Below are 14,545 nucleotides of genomic sequence, written 5' to 3'. Positions count from 1 at the left end.
TCCTATCAGAAGAAAATAACCTGAATAAATAGAAAAAGTCATTTTCAAATTATTTTTAATCTATTAAGGGACATTAACTGAATCAATTTAGTCCTGTATATATTGTAAAAAACCTTAACATTGTTTATATCCTTATTTTCAGCCATTCAAACATGTTTCACTCTAAAACAATGCATTAATAATAAAGAGCATCGTACAAAGAGCAGCAGCCACATTCAGCCCCGGTGGGATCAGAGTTCATCAATGTCTGCTTTATATAATCAGTTAATTACAGTTAATTTATTATTAATTAAATTAGTAATAAAGTTCAAGTTTTTTTAATTGAATTGAATCACTAATTCCAGAATCTCTGGCATCATAAGCCAATCTTAGTCTCTCATTAAGGAATGAATTCAGACCAGCAGCAGGAGGAGGAATGATCACCGATCACTTACTTCTAATCAACTCCCAGAATTTATTAACAAAATAGCCCAACTTTACAGATGGATTATTACACAAACAGTCTCTGTTAAAACTACTGGCAGTCACTCTGTGAAGACAAAATGTCCACACGTCCAAAAACAGGATGAAAAAGGGACAGAAAATAAAAACTCGTTCTTGTCCAGAAGACGAGGGCGGCTGGCTGCTGAGGTTTTCAGCAGAACCGGCGGCACCGTTGGTTCAGAAAGAACATAAACTTTAAGACACTGTTAGTTTAGAAATCATTCTCAGGTCTTCTGGTTCAGGATGCAGAGCAGAACCAGAACCAGAACCAGAACCAGAGGTTGAGAAGCAGCATTCAGCTTCTATGCATCACAAATCTGGAACAAACTTCCAGAAAACTGCTGAAACACTGAGTTCCTTTAAATCTGACTAAAAGCCCAGCTGCTTTAAATGGAACATTGCCCAACATATTTGATGCGTAATGATGATTTTAATGACGACGCCTGACAAAATGTAATGTCTGTTGTTAGTTTCCACAACTAAATGATGTGTTTATGATGTTTTCTTATGTTTTCGTGATGTAAAGCACTTTGAACTGCCGTGTTGCTGAAATTTGCTATACAAATAAATTTGATTGATTAAAAAAATCCCATCCTAACCCTATTGAAAGAAGTTGAACATGCAGAAAGCAAACTGCTGAAACAAACAGGAACTAAAATAGCTTTTTAATGCAAAGATGTTATCAGAGGCAGTGATGAGAACGTCGTGTCACACCTTCTTAAAATGTGTTTCAGGAAAATATGATGCATTTCCACTGAATGTAGCTAAAATAAAGTGCATGAGAATCACAAAATGTGTTTGTTCACACAACTCTTCAAAAATATCTATAGCATTAAATATGTGCAAAACATGATTTATGCTTCAGACTAAAAAACAGAAAAATCAATATGTTTCACAGCAATAGGCTGTGGAAAAATGGAAGATAAACTAAGATTAGAGAGACAGAGTTCCCAAACGTTGTAATCAAGTAAGAGTAGCAATATTTAAAGATATTTTTACTTAAGTAAAAGTTAAAAGTAGCCATCCCAGAAATTACTTAAGAATAAAAAAGTAAAAAGTTTACTCAAGTACTAAGTAATCAAATCATTTCATATTTAAGCTACATCATCATCAGGCGGTCAAAGTATAAAGTTAAGTGGAAGTTTTGGTATTTTAAGGATGAAGATGACAATAATTCATATAAGTAACAAAAAGAAATCTGGCAACAAAACATTTATCCAAATCAGTTTGTTTTAATAAAACTGCAGTGCTGAATTTTAAAACATGTTTATTTTTGAGACTTAATTTTATTCAAGCAAAAGTAGTGATACTTCATAATAAAGTTACTCAAGTAAAAGTAAAAAGTGCAGTGTAGTAAAAATACTAATAAAAGTAAATTTTTCGAAAACGTGACTCATAATAAAGTAAATGTAACTAGTTAAAGATAAAATAACTCCTGGTTTCTGTAAACTAAGTTTGATCATTTCTGGTTCACACTGACGTTAAATGATTAGTGTTAAAAACCTTCTGTTAGAATATTTCTTTTTGTTTTGAGAAATGGTAAAAGTTCATGCTTTATTTTTCCCTGCAGTTATAAAGTTTGTTGACTCGGTTGATGTCAGTGTTGCTCATCCCGTATGAGTTTCCAAAGCTGTGGACTCGACGAGACCTGGCAGCGATGGTTGGCCGCCCGTTTTTGGAAAAGGCATACCTGCAAAACATTCATGGAAAATATAAGTGTCAGCATTTTTTCTTTTTAAATAAAAAACCCTCACATGATGGGAAAGACTTACTTCTTGTAATGCATGACAGAGTTGTAGTCGTAAGGAGATCCCATGTTGTTGGTCTCTACCTTCCAAAAGTTAAACTTTTGCTCTTTGTGAAAGAGCAAACAGGAAAAGTTCATGTTGTTGTTACAGTGTGAACAGAAACAGGAGACACCAACTAAACTGAAACCAACTTATTCAAATGGACCATCTGTTTATATCGAAACAGATGTTACCAACCTGGCTTGATGTTCTGGAATAAAACGCGGATGTATTGGTCTCTGTCGATGCGGACCTGCTCATGGTTGAAGCCCAGAGCGTGAAGGACCTCGTGGCTCACCGTAGAGGTTCGCAGACATTTATTTTTCTCCAGAGAGATGAACTGGCCTCCTCCCTGACGGCCAATGTAGGACCAACACCTGGAATACAAACACAGGCACACACAGAGCTAACCGCTAACCGCTAACGGCTAGCTGTTTCTGCCGTCGTTTGATCATTATAAGTCAGAAATCTAAAAGGCTTATTCTAGAACAGGGTGTCCAAACTGTGGCCCGGGGGCCGTTCGCCGTCCTTGTATTAATTTTGTTTGGCCCCGACTCCAATTTGTAATTTTTTTAGGATGATGTTTTCAATGCTAAGTTTATATCTTCTTAAACAGAAAATGTTAATAATGGCACAAATATTTTGTTTTTAGTTATTATTATTTTTTCCACAACTAAACTTTTATAATAAGTAGAACCGCGTCTGTCTGGAGACTTTTACTGACAATCCAGCGGTAGCCAGATCAGCTGTTATTGAATCTATTAAACTCAGCTAAATATGGCAAGAGTCTTGAAAGAAAGTGTCCCAAATCCCGTTTTTATGACTGAGAATAAATTTAAAAGAAACTGAAAACTGGATGTCTTTACTTTAACACAGCAAACTTGCAAAATTTGAAGTTTGTCATCGACAATAAATAACATCTATTTCCTACAAAAAATTCCACAAAAATTAACAACTTTATTTGCTTCATTTTATTTATTTTTCTTCATCTGTGAGGGCTTTTGACTTGATGATTTTGGTCCTTTTGATAATTATTAGTCATAATCTTGTCTTTTGAAGAATTTGGTTCACTGAACCGAATTATGACTTGAAACTCGTATCCTATCACCTCCTCTCCTGATACAAATAAAACAGGACTGTGAAACAAGAATGAAGCAAAAACAGGAGCAGGAAGTGAAGCAGTAGGACAAAAGGGAAACATCGTCTCGTGTTTCTCATCTGGCCTCAGAAACATCGATAAGCAGAATCTGATGGAGATAATAAAAATGCCAGCGATCACAGCAGGTTGGTTTGTAACTGGAGGATTTTGGGCATGAAGATTGTGACAAAATCTAAATGAAGTAACCAAATCATAACCCAAAATCTAAGTGAACACCCAAAGAGATAAAATAATAAACTCAGAACTGAATTTAAACAATAAAATAAACAATAAAGAAACAAACAACACTGGAAACAAGAATGCTCAAAAGAATGGAAGTAAAAGTCCCAGCAAAGAAAATAGAGATACGAAGGTGCGTGTGTGCATGTGTGTGTGTGCGCGCGTGTGTGTGTGTTCATGTTCCTACCCGTCGTTAGGTCGAGTATAGAAATAAAGGTAATCAGAATTCTTCGTTTTAAACGGTACAAAGCGGATGCAGGTGGATCTGTTGAATCTTTCCAGAACTCCAAGGATTCTGTTTCGTTCTGCCGGAGCTGCAAAAAAAAAAAAAAAACTTAGTACCTATATTACTAAAAATACAGATAAGGTCAAAATTATTAGGCACCCTATAAAATTCTAAGTTTTTTTCAAAGATTCAAAAATGTGTTTTTAAATTCAGCTTTTCTGTTTATTTTGGATGCTTACATTTATTTAGTTTTTGCTCACAGAAACCAAATTCTTTCCTGAAAATCAAAACCTTCCACAGACAAAATGAGTCATTGCTCTATTCAGTCACGTTTTGTAGTCTGTAGCAAGTCTTTACATTTTCTTCTCCTGCTTTGTGAGCATCACCTATTTCTTTTTGTCAAGTCTAAACTGAATTATTTTGTTTTTGGCGCGATGTTTCCTCAAGTGACGGCTCAAAGCCTTAATGAGAATTTTATTGGTCATTGATTGAATACAAGTGAAAGCACCTGATTTCACAGCAGTGGTCTGCGCTTTGGCTAAATAAAAAGGCCAGTTCTTATGGGGGGTAATAATTGGGTTTTTGTGAAAAAAAAATTGTAAGAATCCAAAATAAAAAGAAGGATGTTTGGAAAAGTCACACTGAAAAATCATTGATCTGTTTAACAGCACTTGGGAAATGTTTGAAAAAGCGTAAAGTTTCAGCAGTGGGTGTGGTCAACTTGACCTCAGCTGTAAGTCTTTTTGTCTTGTTCACATGACGCTTACAGTAATTAGTGTCGATGTAGAACGGTATGTAGACGAACTCTCCAGATTTGAACCACTTGCAGCCTGTGATGGTGCACGGGTCAGCATTCCTCTTTAAGATTTTTGGCATAGCAATGTCGTCATATCGCTTTGGCTCTGCAACACAGCAAATGACACGCAGACACAGACAGGACTGCAAAAACAAGACTGCAATTTCAAATTAATCTGACATCAAAAACATGCGTATTTGTTGTTATTTTAAGGATTACTGTTAAAATAATCATTTTTTCTTATTATTATCTGCTAGTTTTTTTTGTTTTGTGAGCTTGTGTCTCACCTTTGTCAGCTTGTAGTTGTGGGACGCTTTTAAAGACATCCATAAACTCTTCTGAGAAAGAAATGTTGCCAGAACCTTTGGTTAAATTTATGCATTTGATGTGTCAGATAAAAAGGATCTTTGTTTCAAACTCACTGGGAAACTGAGCCGGTTCTACTACCGGACTCTGGAACACAGACGTAAGAAAAATGCATCATTTTGGTGACGCTTTGCTGCATGTTTGTTGGCAAACGAATCAAAAATCATTTTGTTCTAAATCTTTTAAATGTTGAAACTTATTGTTGAAACCAAGCTCAGCCTTTCTTAAATCTTCAATTTTATCTAAGCTGTGAGGTGAATCAGTAAAACGTCATGAACTTACCATTTTAACCACTGAGATGAAGAGGAGGGACAGAAAAACCGGGATCATGATGAAGGTCCTGAAGTTTCAATGTAATGAAAATATGTTTTCTTTTTGTTTCAGGTTAAAAGCCGACACATGTAAACATGATGAAGAAAAGAAATGAGAGTTAAAGAAGAGTCAGAGAGCCGTTTACCTGAAGGAGCAGCTGAGGCTCAGATCCAGTCTGACACAAGAAAACGCTGACCAAGCTTTTTATATCCGTCATTAATCCAGATGAGATCAATCCAGAACTAGACAATCTGTTCCTAAAATAAACCAATGATGTTACAAGTTGCTGCTGAAATATGTTACTGTTTGTTTGGTCCTGTCTTTGCACAATGTAGCAGTTTTTAACGACATGCAGCTCATGTGAATGTCCAGCTGCTGTTTATAAAGAAGCAGATCTTTGTCTACAAAGTCACTAAATAAAATATAAAATGGAAAAGAAACAGAATCCCATCTGAAAACAAAATGCTTTTAGCTCTCCCAAATGTTTGGCTGTTTTCTCCCAGAAATGTGGGTGATTTTAAATCTCTTCTGAAAACTCATTTGTTTTCCTGTTTTTAAGTCTTGGAGCTGGAGGATTAGGACGGCTATGTTACTATTGTTCTGCTTTTATTGCTTATTTTATCTTTGTTACTTTGCCTGTTTTTTTATTGTACGTAGTTGTGCTATTATTATTAATTCTACCCCCATTTGTGCAGGGAGGGCATGATATTAACCATATGCAGAACAGAAATATGTTAATATTATGAGGCACAGTGGCATTTTGTGAGTCAGCTTTTCTGTATCTCAACTAGCAAATTAAAAGCTACATCCTTTCTAACATGAGTATTCATGACGAAAGTTTCAGTAACTCATCACTTACGGCTCCAGAATGTAACTTTTATATAAAAAATATTTTTACATATTTGTTAATATTATCATTATGTTCTGACAGTATCATATCAGACAGATAATCTGTGCAAAAATCGAGATCCTGTGCAGAAACAAACCACTCAGTCAGAAACAACCAATCAGAGCCAGGAGGAGGGTCTTAGTGCTGTCAATCACTTTCATCCACTTGCTTTTTGCTAAGCTACAGTTGGTTCACCACAACATAGCCTGCTAGTTAGCATAGCCACAGATGACGACGGATAAACAGTTTTCCTGTAACTTTAAGTTGTTTTTCCACCATTAGCAGATTGAGCAGCGTACAGGAGGGTGATTAGCAGAGCTAAGCCCCTCCTCCTGGCTCTGATTGGTTGTTTTTGACCAGAAGCAGGACATTTCTTCAGATGGCAATAGCAGCTCTGGAAGGAGGTAGATGGACTTATTTCTTTTTTCATTGCTCATCTGTCTCACACGTCACAAACATGTTAACTCTTACTTCAAAATAAAGTAAGAATTAACATTTCATTGTATTTAAACTCATTTAAAACTCTGATTATGGTTAGTATAAGTGCATAAATATAGGCTATGCATATATATTTTTATTTATATCATATGCTTTACATTACATTTGTTTTTAAAACAACTTCATACTGAATGTGTGAAGGCTTTTATTTTGTGGTGGATTTGCAGCACAAAGGAAACCCTGATCTTCATCCCTAATGTTCGTCTGTTACAGAGAAAAAAGAAACATTGATGCTGGAATGATCACATTTTATTTTGTATTTGATTGAGTGGATTACAACATCATTAAATCTCAGAAAACAAACATGTTGGTCACAAGAACCAAACATGTGGGATGAGCTCTTGTAACATTATGCTGATAAAAACATTTATTTAGGTCAAATGTGATTGGGGAACTTTTACATTTTGCATTCCCATAGATTGTACATTCTTGAAAAATTGACTTTTATTGAGACATCTTAGGACCAGTCCAATCCATCTTCCACAGTTTGTATGCCACAACATAATTTACTTAATCAAAATTACCCTTAGATTTATTTTCAATTGGAACATTCCTTTCCATTTTTTATAGTAGATGCAAAAAAGAAGAAGAAAGCCAATCCAAACCCAAAAGAAAAACTTTTTTGTTAAGAAATCCTTCACCGATAAACACCAATATGTATTCTGAAGTTGGCAGATGGAGATGTAATACCACACTCGTCCAGCAGGAGAACCTGCAGCATATTTCTTTAAATTTGATCCAAAAATCTGCTTCTTTCTGTAAGAGACAACTGTCTTCAGCAGTTATGTAGTTATGTAGATATATAGTAAATGAGACAGCAGAAAAAGAGTTTCTGCTGCTTTGAGATGAGATTTTGTGAGGAGCAGGTCAGAGCCGGGTAACGCTGGCGAGCTGAAGTTTCTCCTTTAGTCTGTTGAAATTTAAGCTGAGAGAAAAAGTACTGTAAATGACACGAGCTCCTGGAAATGCTAGAGAAATTTTAAAAAAGCTTAATATTTTACTCACTGCATCCGTAGAGCTTGTTGATGCGGGCGATGTCGTTGGCGCTCATCGATGTGGCCCTTCCAAAGTCGAGGGAAGGATTAGCTTTGGAAAGGAGAGTCGGTTGGCCGTTTTTGGAGAAGGCATACCTGGAAGAAGGAGGAAGTGATGAACAGAATGCATCTGCACTCAGGCTGAAAACAACAAGCCTGGTGTAGCACAACAGAAGGTCATTTTGAAGAAAGACTCACTTGGTGTAATGCATAACGGAGTTGAAGTCGTAGGGAGTGCCCAGGTTGTTAGTCTGTATCTTCTCAAAGTTGTGTTCGTACCCTGGTTAAGAAAAAAATGTAACTTTGTAAATTGTCACTTTATTTAGGAAAATGTCCATTGCAATAGATAAAAGTAGAACATGAGGCAATGTGATCTCACAGTTTAAATGTCAGTTTCCAAACTCCCCACACAAAAACCACTGAGTTCTCTGTCTGATTTAGGTCATTTGAAAGTGTTAAGTCCCCTATGAATGGCTGAATGGACTCAAATACAAAGAGTTTCTGTCCAAATGTGGAAAATACAGAAATCTATGACTTGTTTAAAATACTTTTGTTTTCAGGTCTAACCATATGCTCTCCTCTTTGCTGAAGATGTTCTGCAGATAGAAGTATTAAGCCCCGCTTGTGTGAGTGAGCCGACCTGGGATGATGTTCTGGGGGAGGACCTGGACGTAGGAGTCTCTGTCAGAGCGGACCTGTTCGTGGTGGAAGCCCAGAGCGTGGCTGACCTCATGCTGCACCGTGGAGTGGTACAGGCAGCCATTGTTCCTCAGAGACACGGCCTGTAGTCCGCCCTGACGGCCCAGGTAGGACCAGCACCTGGCGGGGAGATCAGGAGGAGATCAGTGGAAACGTGTGGAAGTAAAAGTCTCAGCATGTGAGTGTGTGACTGCGTTCCTACCCGGTTCCAGAGTAGAAGTAAAGGTAGTCCACATGGCTCGTCCTCCAGACAAAGCGAATGCAGGTGGAGGAGTGGAAGCTCACCAGGCCTCGGATGATGATGTTACGCTCTGCTGAGGCTGCAGGGCAAAAACAAACACAAAAAACATTTTACACCAACGTCCTAACTACAAAACACAGACATCATCTACTGTTCCCTCTGTCTTCTGACAAAAACACAAAGAAGCATGTAAGAGTTTGTTTCTATTTTAAAGTTTTGAATTCAGGTGCTGGTTGTGCTCACTGTATGAGGAGGAGATGTAGACGGGAATGTAGACATAGTCTCCAGATTTGGGCCATTTGCAGCCGGTGGCTGTGCATGGGACTGCGTTCCTCGATTTGCTCGGAGCAATGTCACCGTAGATCAGTGGAGTCTCTGCAGAGCCACAAAAGAGTGATAAACACTTATTCTTATGAACCAAAGCATTTTCATAAACTCCTATTTCTTTGAGCTCTGCCTCTTAAACAAGACATACTGTGTTGAATTGGCCAATGTAAGCGCTCCAGTTGGCTGTATTCAGCTCTCAGGACTCTACAAAGTCTTTTACTGCTACTTATTCTTATTCTTATTAAACATGAGGAACCAATATGTAGTTTCATACTTTTACCTTTTTGTCTTTCTTTTAGTTTTGTTGTTTTGTTTCTAATTCATGTAAAGACCTTTGAACTGCCCTGTTAATGAAAATGTGCTGTATAAATAAAATTACTTTACCCTCCCCTTATTACAATGTTTTTAAAATGCTTTGCTATCCTGGTAATAAATTGTACAGATTGCAAATAAACAGATTGATCACTTTCTTAATATTTCAATAAAGTAACTAATGAAATGTAGGGAAAATATGCAAACTATTTTATTTTTAATCTGAAATACAGATGAAAAAATACCCAGTTTCTTATCATGCCTGAAGATTTGACAAAGGCAAACCATTAAGCTAATTTTTAAGAAATAAATCAGCCGATTTATTAAAAGATGATGATTTTCTTTTTTTTTTTTTTTGTCTTGACTTGTAAATATGAAATTACATTCGAAGTTGTTGGGTTGTGTGAAATTGCTGTCTTACTTATTCCAGCGTTTGCTTTGGAGATGACATCCGTGACGTCCGTGCTCTCTTCTGTGGGAGGAAGGAAGAAATCCCCACGTTAAGAGATTTCAGGTTCACTTCAGGTTTCTTTCATTTTTTCTACTCACCGATTTGGTTTTCACTGTCATCTGCTTTCTGCAACACAAACAGAGATTTTAGCATTTTATGACAAAACACATTTCTTCTGTTTCACAACAGTTTGGATATTTGCTGTTGATCCTGCTTTACAAACACAATTTTTCTAAACACATCAACCTTCCCTGTGTTGGATGAAACAAATTAGTTTTATTTTTCTCCCTTCAAATTTACCAGAGGAACAGCCGCCATCGAGATGGCAAGGAAGAAGAGGAAAACTGCAAACATCTTGCCTTTCCTCTGCGGGGAAGCTTCTGACCTGAAAAAATCCAAATCTAAACAGAGTTTTGTTGTTGAGTTAAAAGTTTAAGTCTTGGAACATAAATGCAATTTATTAAACCAATAAGAGAGGAGATGAATGTGAGTGGAGAGGAGGCTACCTGTGAGTCCAGGAGTCTGAGGCTGGATGCAGAAGTAGCTCAGCCTCCCGCCTTTTAAACGCTGCGAACGCTGGGTGTGCCTCAGGGCTCACTGTTTGTGCACCAATCACCTGTCACACATCTTATTGACCTTGAATCAAATGATAACACAGTGTGTTTTTCCATCACATTGAGGAAGTTGTAAAATTTTCAGTTTCATGCAAATGTTTACTTTGCTGTTTGAGTAGCAAAGTAAACATTGCTAGTTTGGAAACTAGCAATGTAAATGTGTAATAAAATTTAAATGCTTGGAAAAAGTCCAATCTGCAGTTCAGAAATAGAAGCATACTCACAAAAACAGAAAGAGCTAAAGAACAACCTCAAAGTTTGATCTCTAGTTATATGTTAAGTTAATTTCATTCAGCTTACATTGTTATTTTCGGTTTAAATAATCCAAGGTTGTGATTTAATTGACCTGAAAATAAACTTGAAGTGGATTTTAGGAGAAGCTTTGAGCTGAACACAGTTTGGACTTTAATGATCAGAAAATTCACAGAATGAATTCAGAGATATTAGAAATTATTTATTCGTAGTAAAGTTTTCCCAGTCGCTCAGCAACATTTTCCACATTCCCATTCCAGGATTGATGTTCTGGATCTGCTCCAGACTCTCAAACTGACTCGTTTAAAACAGCTGGAGCTGAAGCTTTACTCTGGATGGACAAAGTTTTTTGTAAACATGTGAAGTTTGTTCTTGTGATTGTTTTCATTTGTGTCAGAAACCACATTTCATGAGATGACAGCAGGCATGTGGATGGACCAGTTGATCCAGGACCGTAACTTTTAACTCACCTTCTTGTTCCTCCACTTAACAATAGCCACATTGTTGAAGAAATTTCAGCCTATCAATCAGTCAGCTGCTTCATTGTACCATAAGATTTTACTGTGGAAGATAATAATTCACTTGAATTTTTCTTGCTCAACACAAAGGCTTACGCCCAACCTGCAAAGAACATTATGATCTTAAAAACAATAATCTGTAAAGTCCCGGCAATAGATTTCCTTCTGCCGCAGGTGCAGGCTTGTAAACTCTAAGATGCCGACATCCTGCAGACTCCAAACTCCTGATCTTCAGTCCAGAGCGTCTGCTGCATCAACCGGTCAGCAGCCTCCAAGCAGCTGTGTAACCAGTGACGGTCTCCAAACCATCAAATCCGACCTTCTGGGTTTACTGGCCACCAGTCTCCAGAGCAGAGGTGTTCAAACTGTGGCCCGGGGGCCATTTGCAGCCCTCTGATGGATTTTGAGTGGCCCAGATGGAGCAAATCTGGCCTGGAAGCATAGACGGTCGATGCAGATGGAAGCTTCTTCAACATTTCAACATCTTCTTAGAACTGTAGTAAAAAATAGATTCTAATTTATTAATTTGATTTTTGCATTCATTTTAATTTTGGATTAACTAGAAACACAAGCATTGACCTACTTTTTCTCAAAAGCAAATCTTACTTCTCATTTAAGAAAACAATCAACCCAGGAAATTCAGAAACTTTGGGCCTTTTTATGTTTTGTATCTACAATGATTTACACATCCAGTTTCTTCAAAAATCTGACCATTTTGTTAATTTTAATAGTTTTATTATTGGGTAGCTCAAATTTTAAAAATGCGGCAAAAGTTTGCTTTAAAATTCTATTTAAAAAAAAACAATTTTTCTGACAATAAGTGCTTTCAGCTTAACGACTTCATGGCTTTGGGTTTCCTGCCTTTAAGGTCCTGCAGTTCAGTCTCTGTGTCGCCCTTCTTTTGAACTCTTGTTTTGTTTCTGCCTTGCTGTTCTTTCTAGGCCCTTTTCTAGTTTGTTTTTTGCTTTCTGGTTTTCTTGTCTAGCAATCAAGCTTCCAGGTTTCCACCACCACTCGCCCCCTGCTGGGTTCCTCTGGTTGCTTCATGTTTCCTGGTCTCCGTTTGCCACCTGCCTCTCTGTGCATTGTTCCCTGAACCATCTGAAACATCCAGTGCTCTGCCAGCATGCAACCATCACACTCCCAGGTTTTATCGGCACTTACATTTTCCAACTGGGATCCTGCAGTTTTGCTCAAAAACTGCCCTTCCAGTCTGATTTCTCTGTATTAAACTGCTGATAATGATGGCATTATATTTGTGCCAACAATCTGAGCATGCAGTGCGACTGGTGAGAGTGCATTTATCTATGTGAACAAACAATAATTTGTAGTGTGTGCACTTAAATCTCAAAACGTATTTTGTCACGCTCTCCTCCCAGATCCTTCTTCCTCATTCACAACTTAGCAAATGTATATAAATATGTCAATAAATAAATCAGCCAACCATTAAAATTAAAGTGCAAAAACTGTAAACGTTTAGTCAAGAGTCCAGAAGAAGGAAAAGGAGAGTAGAAAATAGAAGTCTGCTTCTGCACCTGCAGAACGAGAGAAAAATGAGAAACCACAGCAGCCAACAACACAAGTTAATACAAGACGTATTTAGTGGTGACAGCAGCCCAATATATTGTGTATCTGTAAACACCTGAATCCAAACCTTTGGGTGTGTGTTGGACAATGCTTGTGTATATAAAGTTCCTCCGCTGTTTATGCTGTTAATCATGTCACAATGAGCTGCGTTCAATAAAAAGCCTAATTGTTGGACAGCAGGACCGACAGTTTTCATCTCTACTAGGCCTGTGCTTCTGGTGAATTCCTGTTAGCTGAAATCGAGCGTGACGTCTTAGTGGGTTTTCAGTTTTGCTACACACTTTGTGTTTTAAAATGGAGGATTGAACAGAGGTCTGTGGGACGCTGAAAGCTTCAGATCTCGTTTTGTTTAAACCCTGACCTGCCTGTTGTGCTCCTTCGTCTTCATGATGCTGTTTGTTCTCTAACAAACCTTCATAAAAGAGCTGCGTTTACACTGAGGTCAGTTTTCACACAGATCAGCTTCTCACTGTGCAGGTGGCATTTGTCTGTAGCAGAATTTTATTTTGGAGAATTAGAGTAAAGAGGGATTGAAACCAAATGCATGTTACACTTAATGGGTTTTGAGTAATTGCATTTTTTTACTGTTTAACATTTTTATTCCACTTGATAAGAGTTTCACAACTTTTGTTGGTTCATCATCTGCAATTCCAACAATGTTTTTGATTGTAAGGTGACAAAACTATAAGATGATCTGTGGAGGAAGCAGCAGGAAGTCGGCAAAACTTTCTAGTGTTCAGAGTCATAAACCTTCACAAAATACAAATAGACTGGACAATGAAATGAAATGCTAAAAAAATCATTTGTAAAATCAAAAATATTTCCTAATTTTTTAAATTTTTTTCATGAAACATTTCTTTCATTTTTTTTTCTTTACAAGTTTCTTTTTAAGTTTGTCATAGTCATGACCTTATTGTTTAGTGTTAGTGTTTAATGTTCTCGCCTATAAAGCACACAAGCTGTTGAAAATGAAAGACTCTGTAAATCAATAAGTCATATGAAAATAAACATGCATGAGTGTCAGACGAGTGAGGGTGAACAGAAGACACATTAATCTGCCTGTATGAGAAAATGCTGGACGGGGAACCAGGAAATGATAAAAATATGAATAAACAATCATATTAATAGATTATATTTCAGTCAGGTAGACTCTGTTTGATGTATGTTTGATGGGTTGTGATGGATTTTCTAAGTACATTTCTGATAATCATCTGAATCTTGGCTTTATATGTTTTTTATTTTAACTTTTTGTTGGTATTTTGTGTTTTTAGGTTCGTAGTTTATGTCCATAAATAGTGTAGTTTTACTGGATTAAACATTAACACCTAATATGACTGAAATATCAGGAGTTATAATGTTTAATTTAGCTCTTAAGTTCACAAGAAACTAAATTTTATTTTAAGGAATCCCATAACTTCAACCACAAAAGGAAAACAAGCCTGTGAAGTGTCTGTCACGTTCAGAAAATGAAAGCCTCCTTTCATATGAACTATTTTAGAAACAATAAGTGGTGTCACCTGAAAACACATGTGCTTTGATTGAAGCTCACATAATGAGAAAGCTGGTTACGTTGGCATGAGGAAAAACTTTACACAGAACTTCCAGGAACAACTGAGGCGTATTTGTGGTTCGTAGATCACGCTCGTTCATTTCCACAGAAATACGATTGTTCGTTTTCTGTCAGTCAGAGACGACGACAGAAAATGAAGCCAGATGTGAGAAGTTTCATTTGGTTTAAGTTTTTGGACATGTGGCCACTGAAATTTACATTATTA

The 14,545-nt window shown here is 37.0% G+C and overlaps 2 protein-coding genes and 1 long non-coding RNA gene across 4 annotated transcripts; 1 reads left to right on the top strand and 2 right to left on the bottom strand.

Moving 5' to 3' along the window:
* Nucleotides 1–1,736: 1,736 nt before the first annotated feature.
* LOC106964031 (high choriolytic enzyme 2-like) lies at nt 1,737–5,583 on the bottom strand. Of its 2 annotated transcripts, none has more exons than XM_015059257.1 (9): nt 5,494–5,583; nt 5,319–5,376; nt 5,093–5,123; nt 4,958–5,008; nt 4,642–4,776; nt 3,836–3,962; nt 2,469–2,647; nt 2,256–2,337; nt 1,737–2,173 (listed from the first exon to the last, which is right to left on the bottom strand). In XM_015059257.1, exons 2-9 carry the CDS (start codon nt 5,364–5,366, stop codon nt 2,038–2,040), a joined length of 789 nt encoding a protein of 262 aa, XP_014914743.1. In that variant the 5' UTR covers nt 5,367–5,376; nt 5,494–5,583; the 3' UTR covers nt 1,737–2,037. The 2 variants fall into 2 exon arrangements, with proteins under 2 accessions (XP_014914743.1, XP_014914742.1); XM_015059256.1 differs by having other exon boundaries at nt 5,319–5,382; nt 5,494–5,560.
* LOC106964032 (uncharacterized) lies at nt 5,052–5,793 on the top strand. The gene is made up of 2 exons (XR_001428308.1): nt 5,052–5,136; nt 5,421–5,793. It is a non-coding gene; the product is annotated as an uncharacterized LOC106964032 (long non-coding RNA).
* A 1,176-nt stretch (nt 5,794–6,969) lies between these two features.
* Nucleotides 6,970–10,391, bottom strand: LOC106964029 (high choriolytic enzyme 1-like). Its single transcript, XM_015059252.1, has 10 exons — nt 10,306–10,391; nt 10,100–10,200; nt 9,898–9,925; nt 9,770–9,820; nt 8,953–9,084; nt 8,671–8,788; nt 8,410–8,588; nt 7,968–8,049; nt 7,741–7,865; nt 6,970–7,660 (listed from the first exon to the last, which is right to left on the bottom strand). The coding sequence occupies exons 2-10, from the start codon at nt 10,151–10,153 to the stop codon at nt 7,656–7,658; spliced, it is 774 nt and encodes a 257-aa protein (XP_014914738.1). The 5' UTR covers nt 10,154–10,200; nt 10,306–10,391; the 3' UTR covers nt 6,970–7,655.
* Nucleotides 10,392–14,545: the final 4,154 nt, after the last annotated feature.

This window comes from Poecilia latipinna, unplaced genomic scaffold (assembly GCF_001443285.1).
Source record: "Poecilia latipinna isolate Pla-1442-1.1 unplaced genomic scaffold, P_latipinna-1.0 Scaffold1616, whole genome shotgun sequence".
Classification (NCBI taxonomy): domain Eukaryota; kingdom Metazoa; phylum Chordata; class Actinopteri; order Cyprinodontiformes; family Poeciliidae; genus Poecilia; species Poecilia latipinna.
This window is presented reverse-complemented; position numbering and strand designations above follow the sequence as displayed.